This window comes from Mauremys mutica, chromosome 11 (assembly GCF_020497125.1).
Source record: "Mauremys mutica isolate MM-2020 ecotype Southern chromosome 11, ASM2049712v1, whole genome shotgun sequence".
In the NCBI taxonomy this organism is placed as follows: Eukaryota; Metazoa; Chordata; order Testudines; family Geoemydidae; genus Mauremys; species Mauremys mutica.
The window spans coordinates 56,180,519-56,203,270 of record NC_059082.1 but is presented as its reverse complement, the minus strand read 5'-3'; the positions used below and the strand labels follow the sequence as shown (position 1 = coordinate 56,203,270).

At 43.2% G+C, this 22,752-nt stretch overlaps 1 protein-coding gene across 5 annotated transcripts in view; it reads left to right on the top strand.

Moving 5' to 3' along the window:
- The window catches only part of CFAP70 (cilia and flagella associated protein 70), a 40,964-nt gene that overhangs the window by 1,656 nt on the left and 16,556 nt on the right, over nt 1-22,752 (top strand). For 4 of the 5 annotated variants that reach the window (XM_044980768.1, XM_044980765.1, XM_044980767.1 and 1 more), the window contains exons 2-15: nt 290-419; nt 2,860-3,046; nt 3,445-3,543; nt 3,760-3,839; nt 6,618-6,794; nt 8,672-8,854; nt 9,241-9,335; nt 12,664-12,763; nt 13,520-13,654; nt 15,092-15,253; nt 16,756-16,836; nt 17,333-17,424; nt 19,535-19,595; nt 21,886-22,077. In XM_044980768.1, coding sequence (XP_044836703.1) covers nt 294-419; nt 2,860-3,046; nt 3,445-3,543; nt 3,760-3,839; nt 6,618-6,794; nt 8,672-8,854; nt 9,241-9,335; nt 12,664-12,763; nt 13,520-13,654; nt 15,092-15,253; nt 16,756-16,836; nt 17,333-17,424; nt 19,535-19,595; nt 21,886-22,077 — 1,770 coding nt within the window. In that variant the 5' untranslated portion in view covers nt 290-293. The remainder of the gene's footprint in view (nt 1-289; nt 420-2,859; nt 3,047-3,444; nt 3,544-3,759; nt 3,840-6,617; nt 6,795-8,671; nt 8,855-9,240; nt 9,336-12,663; nt 12,764-13,519; nt 13,655-15,091; nt 15,254-16,755; nt 16,837-17,332; nt 17,425-19,534; nt 19,596-21,885; nt 22,078-22,752) is intronic. The other variant, XM_044980769.1, reaches the window with a different exon arrangement.

Below are 22,752 nucleotides of genomic sequence, written 5' to 3'. Positions count from 1 at the left end.
TGAACTGTAAAAAGTGTTTGTGATATCAGTAAAAAGATGTAAATTTTGTGATGTTTCAGCATCCAGGTCTTGAATCTTATTAGAATGTGCTGTTTCTGTGTATCATTTACATTATTTTGAATTTGATTAGCTGGGAGAGGGGGTAGTTTTAGAGAAGGTAGAAGAGCTCACAACACAGGAATAGTGCTGCTGAGAGCATAACAAGAGGTTGTGCTGAGTTACTGCAAAACAGAGCCCCGAAGAAAGAGTATTGGTATGTTTAATTTTTTTTCATTCCTTATTTCTGCAGAGACATGGCTGTTGTTTCTGGGCAGGCTAGTAAAAGAGGATCCCTTACATTGGCTCTACCTTCTGCCATTGAGGCACCTCTGTCCCCAATCAAACCGGTACAGATCACAGTGTTGGAGGCACATGACCTGGTAAAGGCTTCTGGAAATGTCTCATCTTGTCTGGCATTAAATATATCTGGTTTAGTAAATGAAGCAGGCATGAACTTTTATACTGTAAACCCTTCTAAAACTTGGTGTGAGAACATAACACTCCTGAGCAGTCTGTAATGAAACCAGGACCTCAGTGTAACCCATAGTTACACAGTATGGCTCTCTGTTCCCTGGTAGTGGCTAGTTCATATGTAGATTAAAGGGTCTTGTTTTTCGGTCGAAAAATCTTGGGTTCAATCCCCACCAACGGCCCATCCAGGAATATTGCATTGCATAAACATTAATTTGAAACGTGGTCTACCATGCCCCCTCCTGCATTACTATCAGTATTTTTAGTTAGTTCTTTACAACAAAGTTTTCTAAGCAATTCATGATGTAGGTTATATTCCTGTTTTGCTAACTTTTTTTTTTTTTAATTCCACACCTCCTTCCTTCACCAACATAATATAGAGACAAACTCTTATAAAAGAGTTGATTCTGATTTCAGTTACAGCAATGTAAATCTCAAATAACTCGACTGAAATTTGTGCCAGTTAACTAAAATCAAAATCTGGCCATTAATGAAGTCAATGTACCACATTACATTCCTGGTTGATCTTAATGATGTCTAGAGTAATTGTAACAACTCAGGAAAAAGACCTGGGTGCCACAGTGGACAGCACAATGAAAATTTCTGCTCATTATATAGCAGCAGTCAGAAAAGCAAATAAAATTTATAAATGCCTAGACAGATAGCTAGATGCATTCTACCCATAGTATCAAAATCTCTCTCATGCATTAATAGATTTACCCTTGCTATGCCTTTGTGCAGTAGGGAAGTATATAAAGCAGGGTTTGGCAACCTTTCAGAAGTGGTGTGCTGAGTCTTCATTTATTCACTCTAATTTAAGGTTTCGCGTGCCGGTAATACATTTTAATGTTTTTAGAAGGTCTCTTTCTATAAGTCTATAATATATAACTAAACTATTGTTGTATGTAAAGTAAATAAGGATTTTAAAATGTTTAAGAAGCTTCATTTAAAATTAAATTAAAATGCAGAGCCCCCCTGGACCGGTGGCCAGGACCCGGGCAGTGTGAGTGCCACTGAAAATCAGCTCGCATGCCGCCTTCGGCACGCGTGCCGTAGGTTACCTACCCCTGATATAAAGAAATGAGATGGGAAATAATACTGAAAATATTAAATTTAATTTATATAAATCAGTGGTACAACCTGAACTGGAACACTTAAATTCTGGTCACCCTCTCTCTCAAAAAAAAATAGCAAGTATAGAGAGGGCTAAGAGATTTGCGGTGGGGGTGGGAATGTTAAGAGATACATAAAAACTTCCAGATGAAGGTACATAGAAGAAATTTGGGAATGTTTAGTTAGAGAGGAGATGAATAAGAGGACATGAGAAAGGAATACAGAATAATGACTGGTATAGAAAAGATAACTTCTATTTAGCCTCTCTCAATGGATTAATAAGGAAGCATTTAATGAAACTGAAAAATAGCAAATTTTAAACGGATAAAAGGATATATTGAATACACAATGAAATCATGGAACTCATTTGGCAAAATTGCTTAGCAGGATTCAAATAAATATTTGGCTTATATGGATAAGGATTAAAGAAAAGTTTGAAGAGGATATCAACCTTTGTGTTGGGCATAAGCCAACCTCTATCTTGAGAGCGTTAGGAAATATTTTCCCCCTGTGTTGAGGTTATATCACAATTGCCCACCTCATAATTTCTTGCACTGTCTTTGGGAGCATCTGCTCCTGGCCAGTGGCCACTGTCAGAAAAAGGCTGGTGAGTTAAATGGACCACTGGTCTGATATACTTTAGAATGTCCTATATTCCTATGTTTAAGAACACTGGTAAACACATGCTAAAAACTGTACCCATCTTTAAAGCTACTAGTATAAAGTTAATGAGTCCACAGAATCCAAATATTTCCAAAAAGCTTGCTAAAATTCCCCACTAGATTTCAAGGAGTTCTTTAGCTATACGGTATTCTAGAATTTCATATTAATGCAGCCTTGCCATTTGTGAGCTACCTCCTCAGTTGTTTACAAAAATCAGAACCTTTCTTGAAATTATTATTAATTATTATGTTGCCCCTTTGGATGAAAGTCAGTGTAGTTATGATTCTCTCCTCCTCCATGCTGATGAAGACTATTACTTTTAAATGCCCCTACCACATCTGGGTGCTAGTAACCTCTGGGATGCTGTAGAGGAATAGAATGGAAGAAGGTGAAATCTCAGGAAGACCAGAGTTTTTCACCTTAAACCCATTGTGTGTGGAGTAACTGAAAAAAAAATCCTTCTTTTCCTTAGCTCAACCACCTTCTGTGGACAGCTCTGGTTGTGAGCAATTTTATTCTACAGCAAGAGGCAGATTTCAAATAATTAACCTATTGTTGGTTTGTGTTTGCCAGAAAGGTGTCAAAGGAGACACTCCAGTGACCTATGTGCGTGCAGAGTATAACGCTGTTATCCTGGGTGACTCCCTGAAAGTTGATGTTTCTTCAGATGGGACAGTGAAATATAACTTCACCACTAGCTTTGAATACAATTCTGATGGGCCAAACTCTCTAGATGACATCGCACACAAACCCTTATTCTGTAAGTAACTGTCACTCTAACTATCTATTCATATTTGCCTAGAATGAATCACTAGAGAATTGAAAGGAGCTCTGGCCGTGGGGATCTGTCGCTGCTCCATCCCCATCTGCTCCTAACAAGAGTCGTTCATTAGAGAATGGAGTAGAAGCATCGCCATGGGGAACTCTCAGCTACTCTATTCTCATCCTCTTCCAGCAGGACTTGCTTGAGAATGAAGTCTGAGCACTGGCTGTGGGAAACGCTCAGCTATTCTGTCCCCTTCAGTCACTGGGGAATCAAGTAGGAGTGTTGGTTAAGAGCTAATACACTTTTTAAGCACCCTGAATGAGCTCACTGTTTCCAGCTGCTGTTTTATAGGTGATTGAGAAACATCACCGGATTCTGTTTTTTCCCTGCAGTGACTGTGATTGAAGTTTTACCAAAGGAGAAGAAGCAGAAGGAGGAAAAGACTGTGGCTCTTGGTCAGGCTGTTGTGGACCTTCTACCGCTGCTGGAAGGTGCAATGTAGATTTCATACTGTGTCCTCATCCACCTCTTGCTCTCACATAGCTTCTTCGTTGTAGCTTCACTTCTGTTGACAAATAATACCTAGTGCTGTCTTTAGAAAGGTGGATTATATGGGGGGCAGATAGCACAGTTTTTCCATTCAGGGAGTGATTTCATTACAGGAGAGCTTCAGACTTTATGCTGATTCTGTCTTTGTTTCTTCACAGGAAAGTGTTCTTTTAGAGCAACAGTTCCACTGCATCCAGTTCCTGGCTCTCCACTAGAGAGCCTTCGCCCAGATGCCAAGGTATTTGGAATTTCCCAAGGCCATTCACTCAATAATTCAACTATGCAGCTATATGGTGCAATTTAAATCAAAAGCTATGAATATTTCAGGAACTATGACTCAGCCATACTGCAAATTATGTATACATTATGGTAATACATATAAAAATTTGGGGCCCTGTCCTTCTCCCATTGATTACAGTAGGAGCAGGATTGGGTCCATAAACCCTAATATATGCTGTACAAAAAGCTACATTGAAAGAGGAAAGCGAAGGGCTGAAAAATCAGAAAATGGCCTCATTAAGGATGCCTGCATAACCTTAACTGTCCCTTTGTGCAAACAAAATATTATATGGTCTTTCATTACTTCATCGCATACTATTTTTACTATAGGATCCCTGCCTTATTCAGAACACTGGTTGAACAGTGTTCAGTGAATGAAGCAATGATACATAGTGAATGAGGAAATCTGCCTAATTTTAATCCAAATTCTGTTTGCAATTACCAGTGTAAGTTCATTGAAATCAGTGGACTTTAAATTTACACTGGTATATCTGAAAACATATTTCTGATGTCAGTAGACAGGTCAATCGATATGTAATGAATGAGGCAAGTGTCCACTCACACTGAACAGTGAAGATAATAAATATTCAAAAGTTACTTCATTCACTGATTGCCATCCATCCTATATGTGATCTTGTGATTAAATACTGTGTAATAATGAATATCGATAAAGAGCTCAGTTGAGGTTCCATGTGTTAACTTTGGCATCTCCTGAATGTTGAGTGCTTCATTTTGCATCCTTTATGTTCTTTCAACACAGCTAAGTTTTATTTAACTTTTCATTTGTTTGTTAAGCAGTGACAGTGAGAAACATAGTCCCTGCCCTGAGAAGCTTACATTCTAAATAGAGTAACTCCTCACTTAAAGTTGTCCTAGTTAACGTTGTTACATTGCTTATCAATTAGAGAACATGCTTGTTTAAAGTTGTGCAATGCGCCCTGTGGCAGGGCATGACTCACTGCTGCGGTGGCTCCTGCTGGTTGTCCAGGGAATTAGCTCTTTTCAGTCAGGAGTGCCCTCTGCCGGCTGCCGTCTCACCTGCCACTGGCCCCATGTCTCTCCCAGACCCCAGTGCCGCTTGTCTTTGGGGTGCTTCCCCCTGGCAATACCCCCACAGTCTCAGGGTCTCCCCTCCTAGGGGAACCCCCAACCCTCTCTATCCCCACCTTGCCTCAGTCATGGGCTACTGCCAGTCACCATCTAGCCCCCACTCACTGGGGCAGGCTGCTGTGTAAAAGCCACTCATCATAAACAAGGGGGGTTGGACCTGCTGCCTCTGCCTACTCATGGGCTGCCCCCTGCAACCCCAGTACCTAATTGGCCTTCCACTAGGCCACAGCCTGGGGGGTTTCTGGGCCGGAGCTCCCCAGCTTGCTTGGCCTTCCCCTAGCCCTGCTCCACTCCAGGTACCTTCTCTCAGCTCCCTGCAGCCCGGTCGGTCCATCCCTCTCAAAGCTAGAGAGATTTTGTCTCTGGCTTCTGGCCCCAGCCCTCTTATAGGTCCAGCTGCGGCTGCTTCCCCAATCAGCTTAGTAGCTGCTTTCTCCCAGCCTGCTTTTAACTCCTTCAGGGCAGGAGTGGGGTAACCACCCCGCTACACTCCTTTATAACATTGTTTGGCAGCTGCCTGCTTTGTCCACTGCTTGCAGAAAGAGCAGCCCATTGGAGCTAGCTGGGGGCTTGGAACCAGGGTGGACCAGCAGCCCCCTGGCCCCATCAGCTCCCCATTTCCCTAGTTCCCTGTGTGGCAGCCTCCCAGCAGGCAATCAATTGCCGGCAATTCAGCTGTCCCTCCCCCCACTGCCATGTGCTGCTCCTGCCCTCTGCCTTGGAGCTGCCCCCGGGAGCCTTCTGCTTGCTGTGCAGGTGGGGTGGAGAGGCTAATGTCGGGGTGTTCCCCTCCCCCCACTTCTGCCCCCCGCTTCTTTACCCCATCTCCACAGAGCTGGGGAGGACACAACAGGGCTCAGGATGGAGGCAGCTTGCTGGCAGTAGCTGCTGTCTCAACTTGCTGATCTACTTTAAAAGGCAGTGTACTTAGAGTGGGATCAGTGTACTTAAAGGGGAAATGCGCGTCTCTCTCTCACATAGGGTGTGTGTCTCTGTCTGCCATGCTGTCTCCCCTCCCTCCATTCGTTCTGCCTTGTAGATTGTGAGGCTACATTATCAACAATGTGTTAACCCTTGAGGGCTCAGCTGAGTGCTAGTTCATCATTTAGCAGTAAGGCATTCCCAGTGAAATATCCCACCCTCTGACTCCATCACCTCAACCAAGTTTCACAATCATCATTGCTGTGTATAGTTCTAAATTGTTTGTTTAAAACTTATGGTGTGTGTGTGTGTGTGTGTGTGTGTGTGTGTGTGTGTGTGTGTGTGTGTAAAATTTCCCTGCAACCTAACTGCCCCTATTTACTTTAATTCTTATGGGAAATTGGATTCGCTTAACATTGTTTTGCTTAAAGTATTATTTTTCAGGAACAACTACAACGTTAAGCAAGGAGTTACTGTAGAGAAACATTACATTTTGGAAACAAATCATTTAATTACCATAAGATTCATTTAGCACACAGTAATGCCCATTTTGTCTTCATTTGACTCAATGAATAAAATAATATTGTAGATTTCTAACTTAGGCAGACCTCTATGTATTTTCTCTGCAAAGACAGATGCATGGTAACTGTTTAATAACTTCGCTGTTTCCAGGGGAATGTCACTTCAGTTTGCTCTTGTTTTGCAGTGTGGCCTTGAAGTGGCAGTGTCCATCCAAGAGTCCCTGCTTTCTGTATCGCAACTTTCAGGTGGCAATCTCCTCAAGGTTACCTTGGAGGCTGCTTATTCTGTCCCTGAAGTGTTTGTTCCCACAGGACCCCAGCAAAACTACATGGTTTGCTTGCAAGTACCAACTGTTGGAGAGGTGGGGAACTGTCAATGAACTCTTTGTACACATCCCAGATAGATCTTTGCTTCTGTGGTTTCTAAGATGTTAATCTGCATGAGTAATAAATGTCTATGCCTATTATAAAGCAACAAAGAGTCCTGTTGCACCTTATAGACTAACATATGTATTGGAGCATAAGCTTTCGTGGGTGAATACCCACTTTGTCAGATGCACGTAATGGAAATTTCCAGAGGCAGGTATAAATATGCAGGCCAGAATCAATCTGGAGATAACGAGGTTAGTTCAATCAGGGAGGATGAGGCCCTCTTCTAGCAGTTGAGGTGTGAATTTCTCTTTGAAGTCTGGTCCTGAAGTTTTTTGGCTGTAGGATGGCTATCTTAAAATCTGCTATTGTGTGGCCAGGAAAGTTGAAGTGTTCTCCTACAGGTTTTTGTATATTGCCATTCCTAATATCTGACTTGTGTCCATTTATCCTTTTACGTAGGGACTGTCCAGTTTGGCCGATGTACATAGCAAAGGGGCATTGCTGGCACATGATGGCGTATATAACATTGGTAGACGTGCAGGTGAATGAACCGGTGATGTTGTAGCTCATCTGGTTAGGTCCTGTTATGGTGTTGCTGGTGTAGATATGTGGACAGAGTTGGCATCGAGGTTTGTTGCATGGATTGGTTCCTGAGTTAGAGTTGTTATGGTGTGGTGTGTGGTTGCTGGTGAGAATATGCTTAAGGTTGGTGAGTTATCTATGGGCGAGGACTGGCCTGCCTCCCAAGGTGACAATATATACCTCCAGACCAGTGGTACCACTATGGGCACCCGCATGGCTCCACAATATGCCAACATTTTTATGGCTGACCTGGAACAACGCTTCCTCAGCTCTCGTCCGCTCACGCCTCTTCTCTACCTATGCTACATTGATGACATCATCATCTGGACCCATGGGAAGGGGACTCTGGAAGAATTCCACCACGATTTCAACAGCTTCCACCCCACCATCAACCTCAGCCTGGACCAATCTACACGGGAAGTCCACTTCCTAGACACCACAGTACAAATAAGTGATGGTCACGTTAACACCACCCTCTACCGAAAACCCACTGACCGCTATGCTTACCTTCATGCCTCCAGCTTCCATCTCAGACACACCACACAATCCATCGTCTACAGCCAAGCACTGAGGTACAACTGCATTTGCTCCAACCCCTCAGACAGAGACCAACATCTATAAGATCTACACCAAGCATTCTTAAAACTACGATACCCGCACGAGGAAATAAGGAAACAAATCAGCAGAGCCAGATGTGTACCCCTGATTGAACTAACCTCGTTATCTCCAGATTGATTCTGGCCTGCATATTTATACCTGCCTCTGGAAATTTCCATTACATGCATCTGACGAAGTGGGTATTCACCCACAAAAGCTCATGCTCCAATACATCTGTTAGTCTATGTGGTGCCACAGGACTCTTTGTTGCTTTTTACAGATCCAGACTAACACAGCTACCCCTCTAATACTTATGCCTATTGTGTGAGTACGTCCAACCGTTTCTGTAGCCACATAACTATATTGATATTTGTCAATGATTTTTCAGCTGTTTGTCTATGTATATTTCTGTGACTTAGATCAAGCCCATTATTGCCTGCTCTGTGCATTTCCATGGCAACTCCCATGTTCATGTGTGTTGAAATGGGTGGGATTTTCCTGTCTCTGTCAGTTTATGCAGTTTGATGCTTGTATTTCGTAGCTTCTATACCTGTGTGGGCTGAAGCATGTTTTCCAAGCTGTGTCGCTATAATGTTGCTTTTTAATTGTTCGTCACACCTCACTATAATGTTTACTTGCTTTTGCTCAGACCTCTGAAAGAAAATCCTTTTCCTTTATACCTCTCTAGAAAGAGTACCCCTTGGCGTTCAAGAACGGGATCCTGAAGCTTGGTGGTGAAAAAGAACCAATACCTCGGCCAAAAAAATGGCCCATTAGCAACATCCTGGCACCAGGAGCTCAAAACATTCCAGACTCTTTTATTGTTGGTGGCCCCTATGAGGAGGAGGATGGAGAGCTCAACAAAACAGAGGTGAGGAAGAAATGACCTTGAAGCAGCCGGGAGAGAGCCGGAGTGTGTAGCAAAACTAATTACTGACAACCTACTTTCAAAGATACAAAACGGGAGGAATGGGAAGCAAGGTCTGGAGGAGGAGACCTGATGCTTGTCCGAGCACCATCACAAGCCAGGCTGCTGGTGACACAAGTAAATCCAACTTTAATTGGCCCCAGAACTATAATAACCGTTGCTAATTCATTTTGTTCAGATGCTGATTCTTCTGTATGGAGTCGAATTCTGCAATAAGTTCTCCCTTTGGAGGTGATAAGCATTTCACCACTAGGCTAGGCACTGCCCATCAGTTGGAATGCAGTGTACTGGGTCAGGGAGTGATCTGAACATCTGACTGTTTCTCCTAGGACAGGGAATTTAGGATTCAGGCTGAGAGCATAAAGAAGAGAATAGTTTGGGACTTGGAAAGGCGCTGTTACCTAGACCCTGCAGCCGTACTCAGGTAAGAAAAGAAAGGAAAATTCCCTGGGCAAAAAGTGATAGGGATGGGGAGGAACATATGAATTTCCAGACTGCATATGCCCCATGATTCATCTGTTTCAGTATCCTGTCTCTAACAGTGACCAGCACCAGGTGCTTTTGAGGAAGACGCAACAGATTCCACCATAGATGTGGGGTAATCTGCTTAATCCCTCATAGAGCTTCTTTTAAATCCTGAAGCATGAGGTTTTATATCCCTTCCAGTACTTCTAATTTTTTTAGCATCCATAAATCTGGATATTTCTGTTATCTATATAAATATCAAATCCCTCTGAATCTTATTAATTTTTTTACCTCAATGTCATACTATGGCAATGAGTTCCATAGTCCAGTTATCCATTATGTGTAGAAGTATTTCCTTGTATCCATTTTGAATTTGCTACTTTTCAATTTCATTGAAAGTTCCCTTTGTTTTTGAGCTATAAGACAGGAAGAATGGACACTCTCTCAATCTACCTTCTCTGTAATTCATGATTTTAAACTTTTGTCATGTCTGCTCTTATTCATCTCCTCTCTAAGGTAAAGGGGAGAAAAGAAAGGAAAACTCCAACATGTTTCAGACTGATTTGTCAGTTAATAATAGATCTATATCTAATGTGCCATAGAGGCAGGTGGCATTGTACAGTGAGTAAAATGTGCCAAACAAGTAGGAGTCACAGCCCCAAAATGCTTATTTTCTAAAGCCACAAAATGCTTTGTTCTGTCCAGTGCAAAGGGTATCGAACAAACAGAGTGGAGTTTGGTCTTTATAGCTGGATGCTTTGCAGGAAGGGGAAGGTGGTTATCTTCAGGAGTGTTTTGAAAGAGGAGGACTTGGCTCACATTAAATGGAAGGCTATTCCAGGCATAACAAGTAGCATGAAAGAAGACATAAGATGTGCTCTGCTATACTGAAGTTTCCTCTTTAAACCTGACCAGCTCTCTCCCTGCCCTAAGTGATCACCCTAGCCTATCAACAGCAAACTATCCTGATGCAAAGACAGGAGGAATAGTAAGAGGCCAACATGGTTGCACTGGGAGCTCTTTAATGACCTGAAAATCAAAACGGAATCCTACAAAAAGTGGAAACCTGGACCAGTTGCTAAAGATGAGTGTAAAAGAACAGCAGAAGCATGTAGGGACAAAATCAGAAAGGCTAAGGCACCAATTGCGTTATGCCTAGCCAGGGTCATAAAAGGCAAGAAGAGGTTCTATAATACATTAGGGGCAAGAGAAAGGTGAAGGAAAGTGTAGCTCCACTACTTGTGAGGAAGGAGAGCTAATGCACAACACCAAAAAAGCTGAGGTGTTTAATGGTTTTTTGCTTCAGTCTTCCCTAAAAACATTAATTATGACCAGATGCTTAACACAGTTAATATTAAAAACAAGGGGGAAGGAACATAGGACAGAATAGGGGAAGAACAAGTTAAAGAATATTTAGGTAAATTAATAAATTATTTAGGTAAATCAAATCATCAGGGCCTGACAAAATGCACCCCTAGGGTACTTAAGGAACTAGGTTGTGCCATAGGCACCAACTTCCCCTCTTCCCGGTGAGTGCTTGACCCCCCCGACCCCTGCACCAACCTCACCCCACCTCCTTCCCCCAAGTCCCCACCCCACCCCACCCCGCCTCTTTACCACCTCCTCTCCTGAGTATGCCGCCTCCCCACTCTTCCCCCTCCCTCCTGAAAAGTCCTAAGCGCTGCCAAACAGCTGTTAGGTGGCAGGTGGGAAGTGCTGAGAAGGGGAGGAGTGGGGACGCGGCGTGCTCGGGGGAGGAGGAGGTGGGGACGGGGAGAACTTGGCTGCTGGTGGGTGTGGAGCACCTGCTAATTTTCCCCCATCGGTGCTGCAGCCCCGCAGCAACCACGGAGTCAGTGCCTATGGGTGGAGCAGTCTCGGAACCATTAACAGTTATCCTCAAGAACTCATGGAGGATGGGTGAGGTCCCAGAGGAGTGGAGAAGAACAAACATAGTACCTATCTTTAAAAAGGGGAACAAAAAGGACCCAGGGAATTATAAACCAGTCAGCCTAACTCTGATACCTGGAAAGATACTGGACAAATTATTAAATAAACTGTTTGTAAGCACCTAGAATTTATGGATGACACCAGGCTGACAGGGACTGCAAGCACTTTGGAGGACAGGATTAGACTTAAAAATAGTCTTGAGAATTGGTCAGAATCAACAAGATGAAATTCAATAAAGACAAGTGCAAGGTGCTACACTTACACACAACTACAAAATGGGAAATAGCCAGGTAGGCAGTAGTGCTGCTGAAAAGGATCTGGGGGTGATACTGGGTCACACTGACTGTGAGCCAACTATAGATGCAGTTGTAAAAAATCTTAATATCTTGCTGGGGTGTATTAACTGGAGTGTCATAAGTATGACCAGTAACTGTTCCATTCTACTCGGTGCTGGTAAGGCCAATCCTGGAGTATTGTGGCCAGTTCTGGGTGCCACACTTTAAGAAGGATGTGGACAAGTTGGAGAAAGTACAGAGGACAGTAAAAAAAAAATGATAAAAAGGTTTAGAAAACCTGACCTGTGAGGAACAGTTTAAAAAAACCTGGGCATGTTTAGTCTTAAGAAAAGAAGACTGAGCGGGAGCCTGATAACAGTCATCAAGTATATTAATGACCGGTGTAAAGAGGCCAGTGAGCAATTGTTCTCCATATCTGTTTGAAGGGTAGGACAAGAAGTAATGGGCTTAATCTGCAGCAAAGGAGATTTAGGTTAGATATTAGCAAAAACTTTCAACTATAAGGACAGTTAAGTACAGGAATAGGCTACCAAGGGAGTTTGTGGAATCCCCATCATCGGAGGTTTTTAAGAAGTTAGACAAACACCTTTCAGGGATGGCATAGGTATACTTGGACTTGCCTCAGCACGGGGTGATGGACTAGGCAACCTCTCAAGGTTCCTTCCAGCCCTACATTTCTGCGATTCTATCCTGTGATTCTATCCTTTGTGATTTTTACAGTAGAATGCTGTGATATCACAGCCAAAGCACTGTGATTTACAATGGAGAATGAGCCATAGGAGCTGATGAACTCTTAAGGAGTAACATTCCTGTTTTCATGCAGTTGTCCCTGCTAATAAAAACTGAAACTTAGAATAGAACATTTCACTGGGGGCACTGGTAGATTTTTTTTTAATTATTTTTTTTAAGAAAATAGTTCTACCAGTTTATTTCTTCCCATAATGCTTACAGTAAATGTGTAGCCTCATTTTCCCTAAGTGGCACAGGCTAATCTCTGGACTGTTTTTCTATATTTCTCAATTGTCTCCTTTGGTGTGGCAGTTTACAGAAGCGCATTGCAGAATGCCGGTACTGGCCAGTGGAGATTACCAGGGTGCCTGTGGTTACTTCCACCAAAGGGAAATCTAGCAAGTTAGACAAGGTAAATATGCCTAGAGATTTGTATATATGCATATGATTGTATTTCGGTGCCATTTTCCATCAGCGGTTCTGCTAAGGCAGGAACAGTTTCCAAATGGCAGAGGTGAGTTAGGGAGGGCTAGAGGCTTTGGTAATGGAGTAATCAGCCTTACAAAGCTGTCAAACAAATATCAACGTTTCAAGTTACAACACACAACTATCTTGCTAGTGCTCTTTAGTACCATGGCAACTGAAGAGGGATTACTTGGGAAAGTGATTAGCTGATCTTTCCTTTGGCCAAGATGTTCGTTGAGCACCTCTCAGATGTTCAGGGATCCTAAACTGGCCATATGATTTTGCAGCAATGACTAACTATGTTCTCCTTGCCCCATACTGGACACTAAGTTCCTCAGAACTCTAGCAGGACATTCTGTTTCCTAGTCAGCTGGTGAGTGCCTTTAGAGGCTTATCTCTTTGAGTGCCAGGATACAGCCCAGTAGGAACAGAGCACTTGGCTTCACTAAGAAAATGTGTCCTTGACTTGCAGAGATTGGAATAATATTGGGTATGGAAGGACTGCAGCATATTCTTTCAAGCTGACACAGCTTTATGCCAGCTGGGGAAACTTCAGTGACCGGACCCTATTGATATAACTTTGTTTTATTAGGAATTAGTGCAGTATGCAGAAGCCTGCAGTGATGGCCTGAAAACCTAGCAAAGAACAGTCCTGAGAACAGTCATTTAGCTAACTCATGTCTGGTCTTGTTTGCCTTTCCAGGGAGATGATGATGGACAGATTTTCTTCCATGGTGTGGCATATGTCAACATGGTGCCTTTGCTGTACCCTGGTGTGAAGCGCATACGAGGGGCTTTCCGTGTATTTGCATATCAAGACAGTGAGGTGTTTGGGAAGGTGAGAATGGGCTTGTACTGTACACTGCAGTACAATCTCCTTGTCCATCTGTGTTCATGCATCACATGTTTGGGAGCAGTCAGGGCTATCAGAATGGTACTTTAGGTTTGCCTTTACAATAAAGCTGGCTCTGAGACTTCATTGGATTTCCAGGTGCTCCCAGGAGAAGTAATAAGACAAGCTTATTGGAGTAGTTTCCTAAATGAGCCAATTTATTTCCTAAGCCATAGTATGAGGCAGACATCCTGTGCAATGGGGTTTGGGGATTGAAGGGACCCTTAGGACATGACTTGTCTACACTCCTTTCTCTGGCAGCAGCTAATCAGTGTTATAAAAAGCCTCCCTCCCCTTATGATAGGTGTTTTTCCCACCACTTCCTAGTGAGGCAGGTCCTCCCTAGGAAAATATAGTGGTTACTGGATCAGTGTAGTTACCACCAGGGATGGTCAAAATATTTTAATTAATTAAAAGGACCACATTGAGGTTGTAATTCATACAGTTTTTTCTATTTTAGTTTCTCTTCTCCCCTTCCCCCCCAACCATGTTACTTTAGGCAAATATTAACATTCATGTTCCCCACAGTAATAATAGAATGTTGAACTTGTTTCCGTGTTTGTCCCAAAGCAGGAGAGACGCACACAAGGGAAAGTAAGTTGGTTTTACCGATCCCCTCGTTCACCTTAACTGTTGACTTGGGATCACAAATATCCCAGGTACAGTCTAGTAGCTGGATCTGGATGAAAACACCAGCCCTTTCCTGTGTGAGTCACACAAACTTTATCCTTCTAGGAGATGGATTATTGAAAAGCAGGTCCAGGCAGACAGCTTTCCTCTAGTCTCTGCTCCATAGGGTGACCAGATGTCCCGATTTTATAGGGACAGTCCTGATATTTGGGGCTTTTCCTGATATAGGCTCCTATTACCCGCCCCTAGCCCCGTCCTGATTTTTCACACTTGCTGTCTGGTCACCTTACTGCTCCACAATATCCCAGCAGTGCTTTGGTGATGTCTTCTTTCCCATTTGGTACTCCTCACCGGGTCACAATTATAAAAATACATTGTAACTTGCAAATAAAACAACACATGCTCTCTCTGTCTCTCTTACATTCTCATTTCCTGGTCTCCTTAATGGCATGGACTGGACCTTAGGCTTGATGAGAGCTGTTGTCCAGATGATGTAGCTAATTCAAACCAACCTAAGTTATTGCACTAACCATAGCTTTTAAATAGGTGCTAAATTGCAGGTGATGCAACCCTCCTATGCAGAGATAAAATGTTATTTAAAAAGGCAACCTCTGAAAAATGTTTAGTGATAATTTAATGATTCATTGCTGTGCTCTAGCATATGAAGGGTCGAGGCAAGAAGGATGGTGATGTCCAGTCTCGCCAGCTGCATTTCTTTTTTTGCCTCAATTTCATAATTTCCTTCTTTTTCAGACTAAGTGTCTATTCAGCATTTTACGTGATCTTGGGCATCAAGCCAATCTGAACAAATTAGGGCCAATGATCGCAGCCGCCAGCTCCCCTCATTCAAAAGCTATGCCCAGTAGGAACCAGAAAGAGGATAAAATGACCAAAGAGAAGGATGTTCCCAGGAAGGTAAGGGTTAGAGAGAAATTCACCCATGGTTATAAAGCTCTTGGGCCTCGCCATGCTTGTGTGACCTGGGGTGCCAGGGGCAAACCTCACTGAAAATGCCAAGGTCAGGGAAGGCTGCAAAAGGGAGAGCAGATACCACCAGTTTTGGGTGTTAATACTGAAGTTAAGCTCATCAACCAGTCACAAACTGTACTTCTGATCTCCCCCGCACTGGTTATCAAGAAGCTAAAAAAGAAATTACCCAGCCCCCTTTATTGCATTCCAGTTCTCTGGCTCCCAATCAGCACCTAGGTCCAGAATAGTGAGAAGTTATTTAAAAAACTGTGCTCACTATATAAAATGTTCTTCTGACCCCAAAGGGTCGGCCACATTAACAGGTCAGTATAGGTTTGGTTCTTACCCGAAATACCAGGCTGCCAGCCAATCCTTTAGTGTCTAAAACTAAAGGTTTATCATAAAGGAAAAAGAGAGGACAAGAGAGTTGTTAAATGGTAAAGCACTCAGAAACATAGAGAGACTTCAAAGTCCATATATCAGGTTCTTAGCAATACTGGTGAGATTGCTGGCTTGAAAGTCCCTCTGGAACACATCCACAGCTGGATGGGTCATTCAGTTCTTTGTTCAGAGCTTCGTTTGTAGAAAAGTTATTCGAGGGTAAGAAGCAGGAATGAAGACAAAATGGAGAAGATGCAGCTGCCTTTTATATTCTTTTGCCATGTGGCTTTTACTTCCTGTGTCCCAAACGCAAGCTTCACAGCACATGGCATGGAAAAGCCTTAGAGTTTTCTGTCTACCGGCGTGCCCCTACATGCCTTGCTGTCTCATAAGGTGTATCCCTTGCCTTCTCTCAATGAGTCAGTTGTATAGTTGATGACCCTTGATGGGCTATCAAACAGGCTAGGCAGTGCTGATGCCAATCTGTCTGGAGGGGTGTTACCCAGAAACACAGCACAAGTTTGAAAATAACAGATATAGCCTACATATCTATAACGCACCATAAAAAGGTGATACAAACATATAAACAAGATTATCATATTTGGCAAATTATAACATTTTCACAGATACCTTACATTGCATATCTGGCCAGATTCCTTGCAATTTTATAATATAGTATCAGTAATATCACAAAGAGTCCCACATATTCCATACAGTGTCACAGTTTGTATAAGAGAAAGCAGATTTGTGGAGCTCAGAAACTTGGAAACATTGCATGTTTTAGGACAGAAGGGAAGTGGGGGGGGGGGGCAGCTAGTATTCCTTCTTCCTGAATGATTGAAAAATCGTCATTACTTTGGAATTTCCTAATACATGATGCATGAACCAAATCTAACATTGAGAATGGCTTGGCTGTTTAATATTCATGGCTTTCAAAACTGTAGTATTGTAAGCAGGTAATAAACCTCTGTTTTACTGCTCTCTTGGTGTCACAGGGACTGGATTTATTTTGGGAAGTGTGAAGATCTTTGAATACTGAACAATGTAGGCCTTCTTTCTCTTGCTAGATGTCCACTACGATAAAATCTCAGGTGTCAGATACTGCTATAGAAACTGAAGCAACAGTGTGTCAGAACCTGGAAGGACAGGTAAGTGTGTGCTTTAAAGAGATGGAAAGAATCTGTAGACTGTCATTGTATAAATTCCCATAGTCCAGATTCCAGCATCATCTACATAATTGACTTCTGCTAGGAGAGCTGAGGACTGGGGACTTTCACTTCTTTTGCAGCTACCACAGTGAGATCTCTCCAGTGACATCTGTGCACACGTTATCGTTCAAGTGGGGGATCAAAAATATTGGGGACTGAATTTAGGAGGGTTTTTCAATAGTTTTCATATGTTGGCTTCCTTCTCAAAAAAAAAAAAAAAAAAAGAATCGGAGGAGATTGTTTCTCCAGACCCATGCATTTCTCTAACTCAATTTTGCTGTGATATAAAATCTTGAGGGCAGATAAGAAAACGAGCTGTTACTCTATGATTCCAGAAGAGTCCTTGGTAAGCATCTGACATTGTGCTAAGGCTTCAGTCATGACAGCAGTGACACTGAAAAATGTGACACTGAGAGAACAATGTTTGTCTTCACAGCAATACGTAGATGCAGGAACATTCCTGGTGATGGAAATAGAGCTGGCCAAGGCCTTGGTACCAAAACGATTGCCGGAGGAGCTCGCCAGCCGGTGCGTAAAGGCGGGACTGTAACATTGGAGTCAGTGGTTTGACTGTAAGCTCCTCAGGCCAGGGACTGTTTTGTAATGTATCTGTTAAATGTCACGCACACATGTGGTGCTGTATAAATATAATGGGCCAGATCCAAAGTTCATTGAAATCAACAGAAAGAATTGCCTTGACTTCATTGGGCTTTGGATCAGGCCCATTAAGAAGAGGGAACTGGTGTGGGTTTGGAAGACAGGAAGATAGATTCACATTTCACCTAGCCTTGTATGGTTCTTTTTAACATATAATTTATTGAATAGGAAAGAGAGAATACTGAAAACATAAAATCCAGCATGTGCGGGAAAAGGGCCTCACAAACTCTCTCGATGCACAACTGAATCAACAGACCTAAGGGAACAGCACAGGGGGGCAGAGGGATAGGAGAGGGTGTGAGGGGAGCTACTGAGACTCGGCTGAGGGGATGGCACCCACTTCAGGCTGGGAAGGGTGGTCCCAGCAGTTCCTACCTGCTTGCCAGCCCTCTGGGTCCCACTCTTGCTTCCACCGCTCTCGCTTCCACTGTCCCCGTCCTCGCACTCCCATGCACAAATTTACATGGGGGCAGAGCCCACACAATATTTCCATTGCAGGGGCACTACTCCCCAATGCCCCTGGAACAACACAAGAATTGCCATAATTCAGTAGGTCATTGGCCTACATAAACTGGTATGCTCTAGCAATGGCCTATGTCTGGTGCATAAGAGGAAGCTGAAACCCCTTTATAACAGCCTTCATTTTAACGTTGTTTACACCAGTTCTACTTCTGGGCAACGTCACTGAATTTGGTGTAATTGGTCCTGATTTATATTGGAGTAAGTGGGATTGGAATTAGGTTCAGTACACCCAGCCAGTTGTGCAATGCTGAACGTTGGGCAGGAGGACTTCTGGCCTGTGTTATGCAGGAGGTCATACTAGGTGACCACAGTGGCCTTGGGATCTGGGAATCTGGATTTGAAATCTGAATCTCTTCTGGCCCTGGATGATAATCAGGTTACACCCAGAAGCGTGCTCATCTAGTTGCAAACGTTATTCCTGTGTATGTCAATACTGAATCATTTCTGGACTCATTTAAAATACTGTGAATTCCACAGTCAGCTTCTGTGGGCTGTGTTTAAGATTCTCTATCAATCTAAACTCATATTTCCAGCGTTATTTGCCTGATCATTGACCCTTAATAATATTTTCACAATGTTTTCTAATAATAAAGTAGATAATGCTGTACAGTTTTCATTCCTGTCAGGAGTCATGGATTCCATGAGACTGGTATTGACAAACATACAAGATCCGACATGTGGGGGTTTCATAGGGCAGCAGGTGGGTAGGTAAGTGAGGTAGGGGATGTACTTTGAATGTACAGAGGTGGGTGCTAGAGATCAATTAAAACATTGCAGGATCAGAAAGGGCCAGAGCAGTGGCTCACAGCACAAGTACTAGACACTAGATTAGATAGTACAGGGCAGTCAGGTTTGTGAAAAGAGCCTAGGGACTTTATTTGCATTCATACTAAGCCCCCTTTACACCCTTTAATGAAAATCAGGCCTTGGGCCTTTAGTGAGGTGTGAGGCAACAACTAGTTATCCAAGAAGTCATGATGAGCCCCACACCCTGAATGTAGAGATTTTTGTCTGCACTGAGTTGTTCTTGGTCTATGGTATGTCTACACGGCAGCTGGCAGGGTAAGTTCCAGTTCTACTGGAGCTGGCACACTGAAAATAGCAGTGTGGCTGTGATGGCATGGCAGCAGTTCAGGCTAGACCCAGGAGGTCAGGCAGCATTGTACTCGGGCAATTAGCCCAAGCCACCACCTGTGCCATCATGGACACACTACTGCTTTTAGCATGATAGTTCAAGCGCATGTGTGTCTGGCTGGGTTGGGAATTGCCCTTCCAGCTGCTGTATGGATATTCCCTGTGAGGCTTCATAATTTCTCCCATGATCTGATTGTTTCTGTGCCTTATCCCAAGCTAACTATAACAGGCCGATAACCCTAGAAATACAGACTACTTGGGTCCAGGACAGATTGGGGCTGCTTTCTGCACATGGAATAGCTTCCTTCTGCTCTCTCTCACACAGAGTTAAGGAGATGATTCCTCCACGCCCTCAGCTACCACGCCGGAGTGCAGGAGCTAAGAAGGTAGGTCCTTTCTGTGACTGTTTTCTGCTCCACAGGTATCTAGTAACCCTCCACAATCCTCATTTTCAAATCAACACTACCAAGAAGTCAGTAGTAGAATGAGCTAATAGGGCTATGTCTATACTACAGCCTGTGTCAACATAATGAATAAACCACCTCCCTGAGCGACATAAGTTACACCGACATAAGCAGTTGTGTGCACAGTGCTATCCGACATAGCTTCTGCTGTTCACAGAAGTGGTTTTATTATGCTGACGAGAGAGCTCTCTCCTGTTGGCATGAGCATCTTCACCAGATGTGCTGCTGCTGCAGCACCGTACATGTAGTCATGCCCTAAGATTTTCAGGGAACACGTTCCTTTCTAAAGGACGAACAGAATGAAGAAAGCGTTTAGGGATGTATTTTGTATATGGTACTTGTATCACACCTTTAAGGAGCTCCTCCCCTAATCTGTGTTAGCTAGACTCCTGGAAAATCAGAGAGGGAGGAAACAGCAGTAGTTGGGTTTATCCCCCTCCCCCACCGACCCTTTCACTAGGTTGAGCTTGCTTCCAGCTACAGAGTCCTTGGGGTCTGTTTCTACCACAGCAGTCACCAGGACTCCAACTTCCAGCTCCAGGATACATGTCTTTGTGCACCTCTTCCACTCCATTACAGCCAGTTCATACTTCTGGGTCTTAATTGCTTTGTCTTTTAAGTCCAGGGTTTGCTGGTGGGCAGCCTTTTCTTTTTCCAGGGCAGCCTTTTCCTGGGCAAATTGCACATCAATTTGCATTTGTTTTCCCTTTAGACCATCACTCGATGAGCTGGGATACCAAAGAGAACCCCTTCCTGCCAGAACAGGCACCCTCCACTCCTGTCTTGCCAAGTTAGACACTCCAGTCAGCTTCAGCACAAACACAGTGGTTGGGTCACACCCATCTGCAGTTCACTGAATCTGAGATGCACTCAGCTCAGGGGCTTCTTAGTTAAGAGGAACTTTCCCAGTGTCCAGTGTTCAGCCTTTCTCAGCAATTTGCAACTTGTCTTTAACACTCAGATGTCCAACTCCCAATGGGGTCCAACCCCCAAATAAATCTGTTTTACCCCATATAAAGCTTATACAGGGTAAACTCATAAACTGTTCGCCCTCTATAACACTGATAGAGAGATATGCCCCCCAGGTATTAATACATACTCTGGGTTAATTAATAAGTAAAAAATGATTTTATTAAATACAGAAAGTAGGATTTAAGTGGTTCCAAGTAACAGCAGACAGAACAAAGTGAAATACCAAGCAAAATAAAATAAAACAAGCAACTCTAAACCTAATACAGTAAGAAAACTGAATACACATAAAATCTCACCCTCAGAGATATTTCAATAAGCTTCTATCACAGACTGGATGCCTTCCTAGTTTGGGCACAGTCCTTTCCCCTGGTACAGTCCTTGTTCCAGCTCAGGTGGTAGCTAGGGGATTGCAGCCTCTTTTGTTCTGTTCCACCCACTTATATATCTTTTGCATAAGGCGGGAATCCTTTGTCTCTCTCTGGGTTCCCACCCCTCCTTCTCAATGGAAAAGCACCAGGTTAGAGATGAATTCCAGTTCAGGTGACATGATCACATGTCACTGTAAGACTTAATTACCCACTTGCCAGCACACACGTATACAGAAAGACTTACAGGTAAAACAGAGCCATCTGCAGTCAATTGTCCTGGTTAATGGGAGCCATCAAGATTCCAAACCACCAATAATGGCCCACACTTTGCACAATTACAATAGGCCCTCAGAGTTATATTTCATATTTCTAGTTTCAGATACACGAGTGATACATTTATACAAATAGGATGACCACACTCAGTAGATTATAAACTTTGTAATGATACCTTACAAGACACATTTTGCACGAAGCATACTTTAGTTACATTATGTTCACACTCAGCATACTTTCATAAAATCATAAGAATGCAACGTCACACTGACAAATAAAATATATTTGATGTAAAGCCTATTATACTACCATGGAAGAGATGACAATATCTGAAATACTAGATTATGCTGGAAAAATAAAACAGGTGCAATATCTAATTATAAAGGAGAAAGCTTCTATTTATACACAGACACCTTAGTAGTTATCAATCACTGATGGGAAGGATACGACAGGTTAATTGAGGCTGAGTCAGATGTACTTAGCAGGAGGAGTGGGCTCTGTAACATAAGTCAATTTCAAGCTTTGTACTAGAAGTTACCTTTAAAGTTTGAATCCCAGGGCTGGATTCCTGTTTCAGCTCCAGCTTCTCTGTTTTCTAGGCCGTGGAAGATTACCACAATCAGATCACTAGTATTGCTGGAGCCATCCTGGATGAGTACCATGAGCTGTTTGGGAAGCAGATGGTTGATGGTGGTGTAATAGATCATCACACCCTGGAGGAACAGAAGTGTCAACTGAACTATGAACTCAACAGCTCAGGAAAATACTTTGCTTTTAAGGAACAGCTGAAGGCAAACCCTCCATTTGTATCTCTTTGATTGCCTTGTCAGTTCCTTCCTGACTCTTTCTTTTCAGCAGAGAGCTTCTGTACTTCAATAGGAACTTAAAATAACAGGTGCCATCTTACTGCAACTGAGGAGTCCCTTTCAAATAGTCAGTACCTGTTCCAGCAGGGGCATAAATTCTGAGGTTTCTCTTCTCCTGGGGCAGGCAGTTGTCCAAACTTTGGTTGCATGTCAGGAGAATCTTTTCTGTCAGTGGGGTACAGCTCCAAGCACGGACTCAAAAAGGGCATGTGTTCGCACCACATTTCTAGGCAGGTTTGGTTTAGTTTCGAGCTAAAGGAAGGGATGGATAATCAGCTTTCCATATGCAGTAATCCTCTGTGTACAATTCTGGACCTAAACCATCCTACTAAGATGAAAAAAGAGTTCACTTCTTTGATTTACTTAGTCCTGGCCTACACTTGTACCACTCTGCCAATTGACCCCAGCCGTTGGAGGAACTGCCCTTTCTTGGGGTAAGAGCAGAATTCAGTCTCCATGTGTATTTAACCAATGCTCCACCATGGTCTGCTCCACCAATAGACTTAGGTCTGTCCAAGAGGAACCGTAGTCTGCTAGGCTGAAAGTAGAATTCAGCTGCATTCACCCATCCCCTTAATCAGTGCTGTACATGGCCTTCTT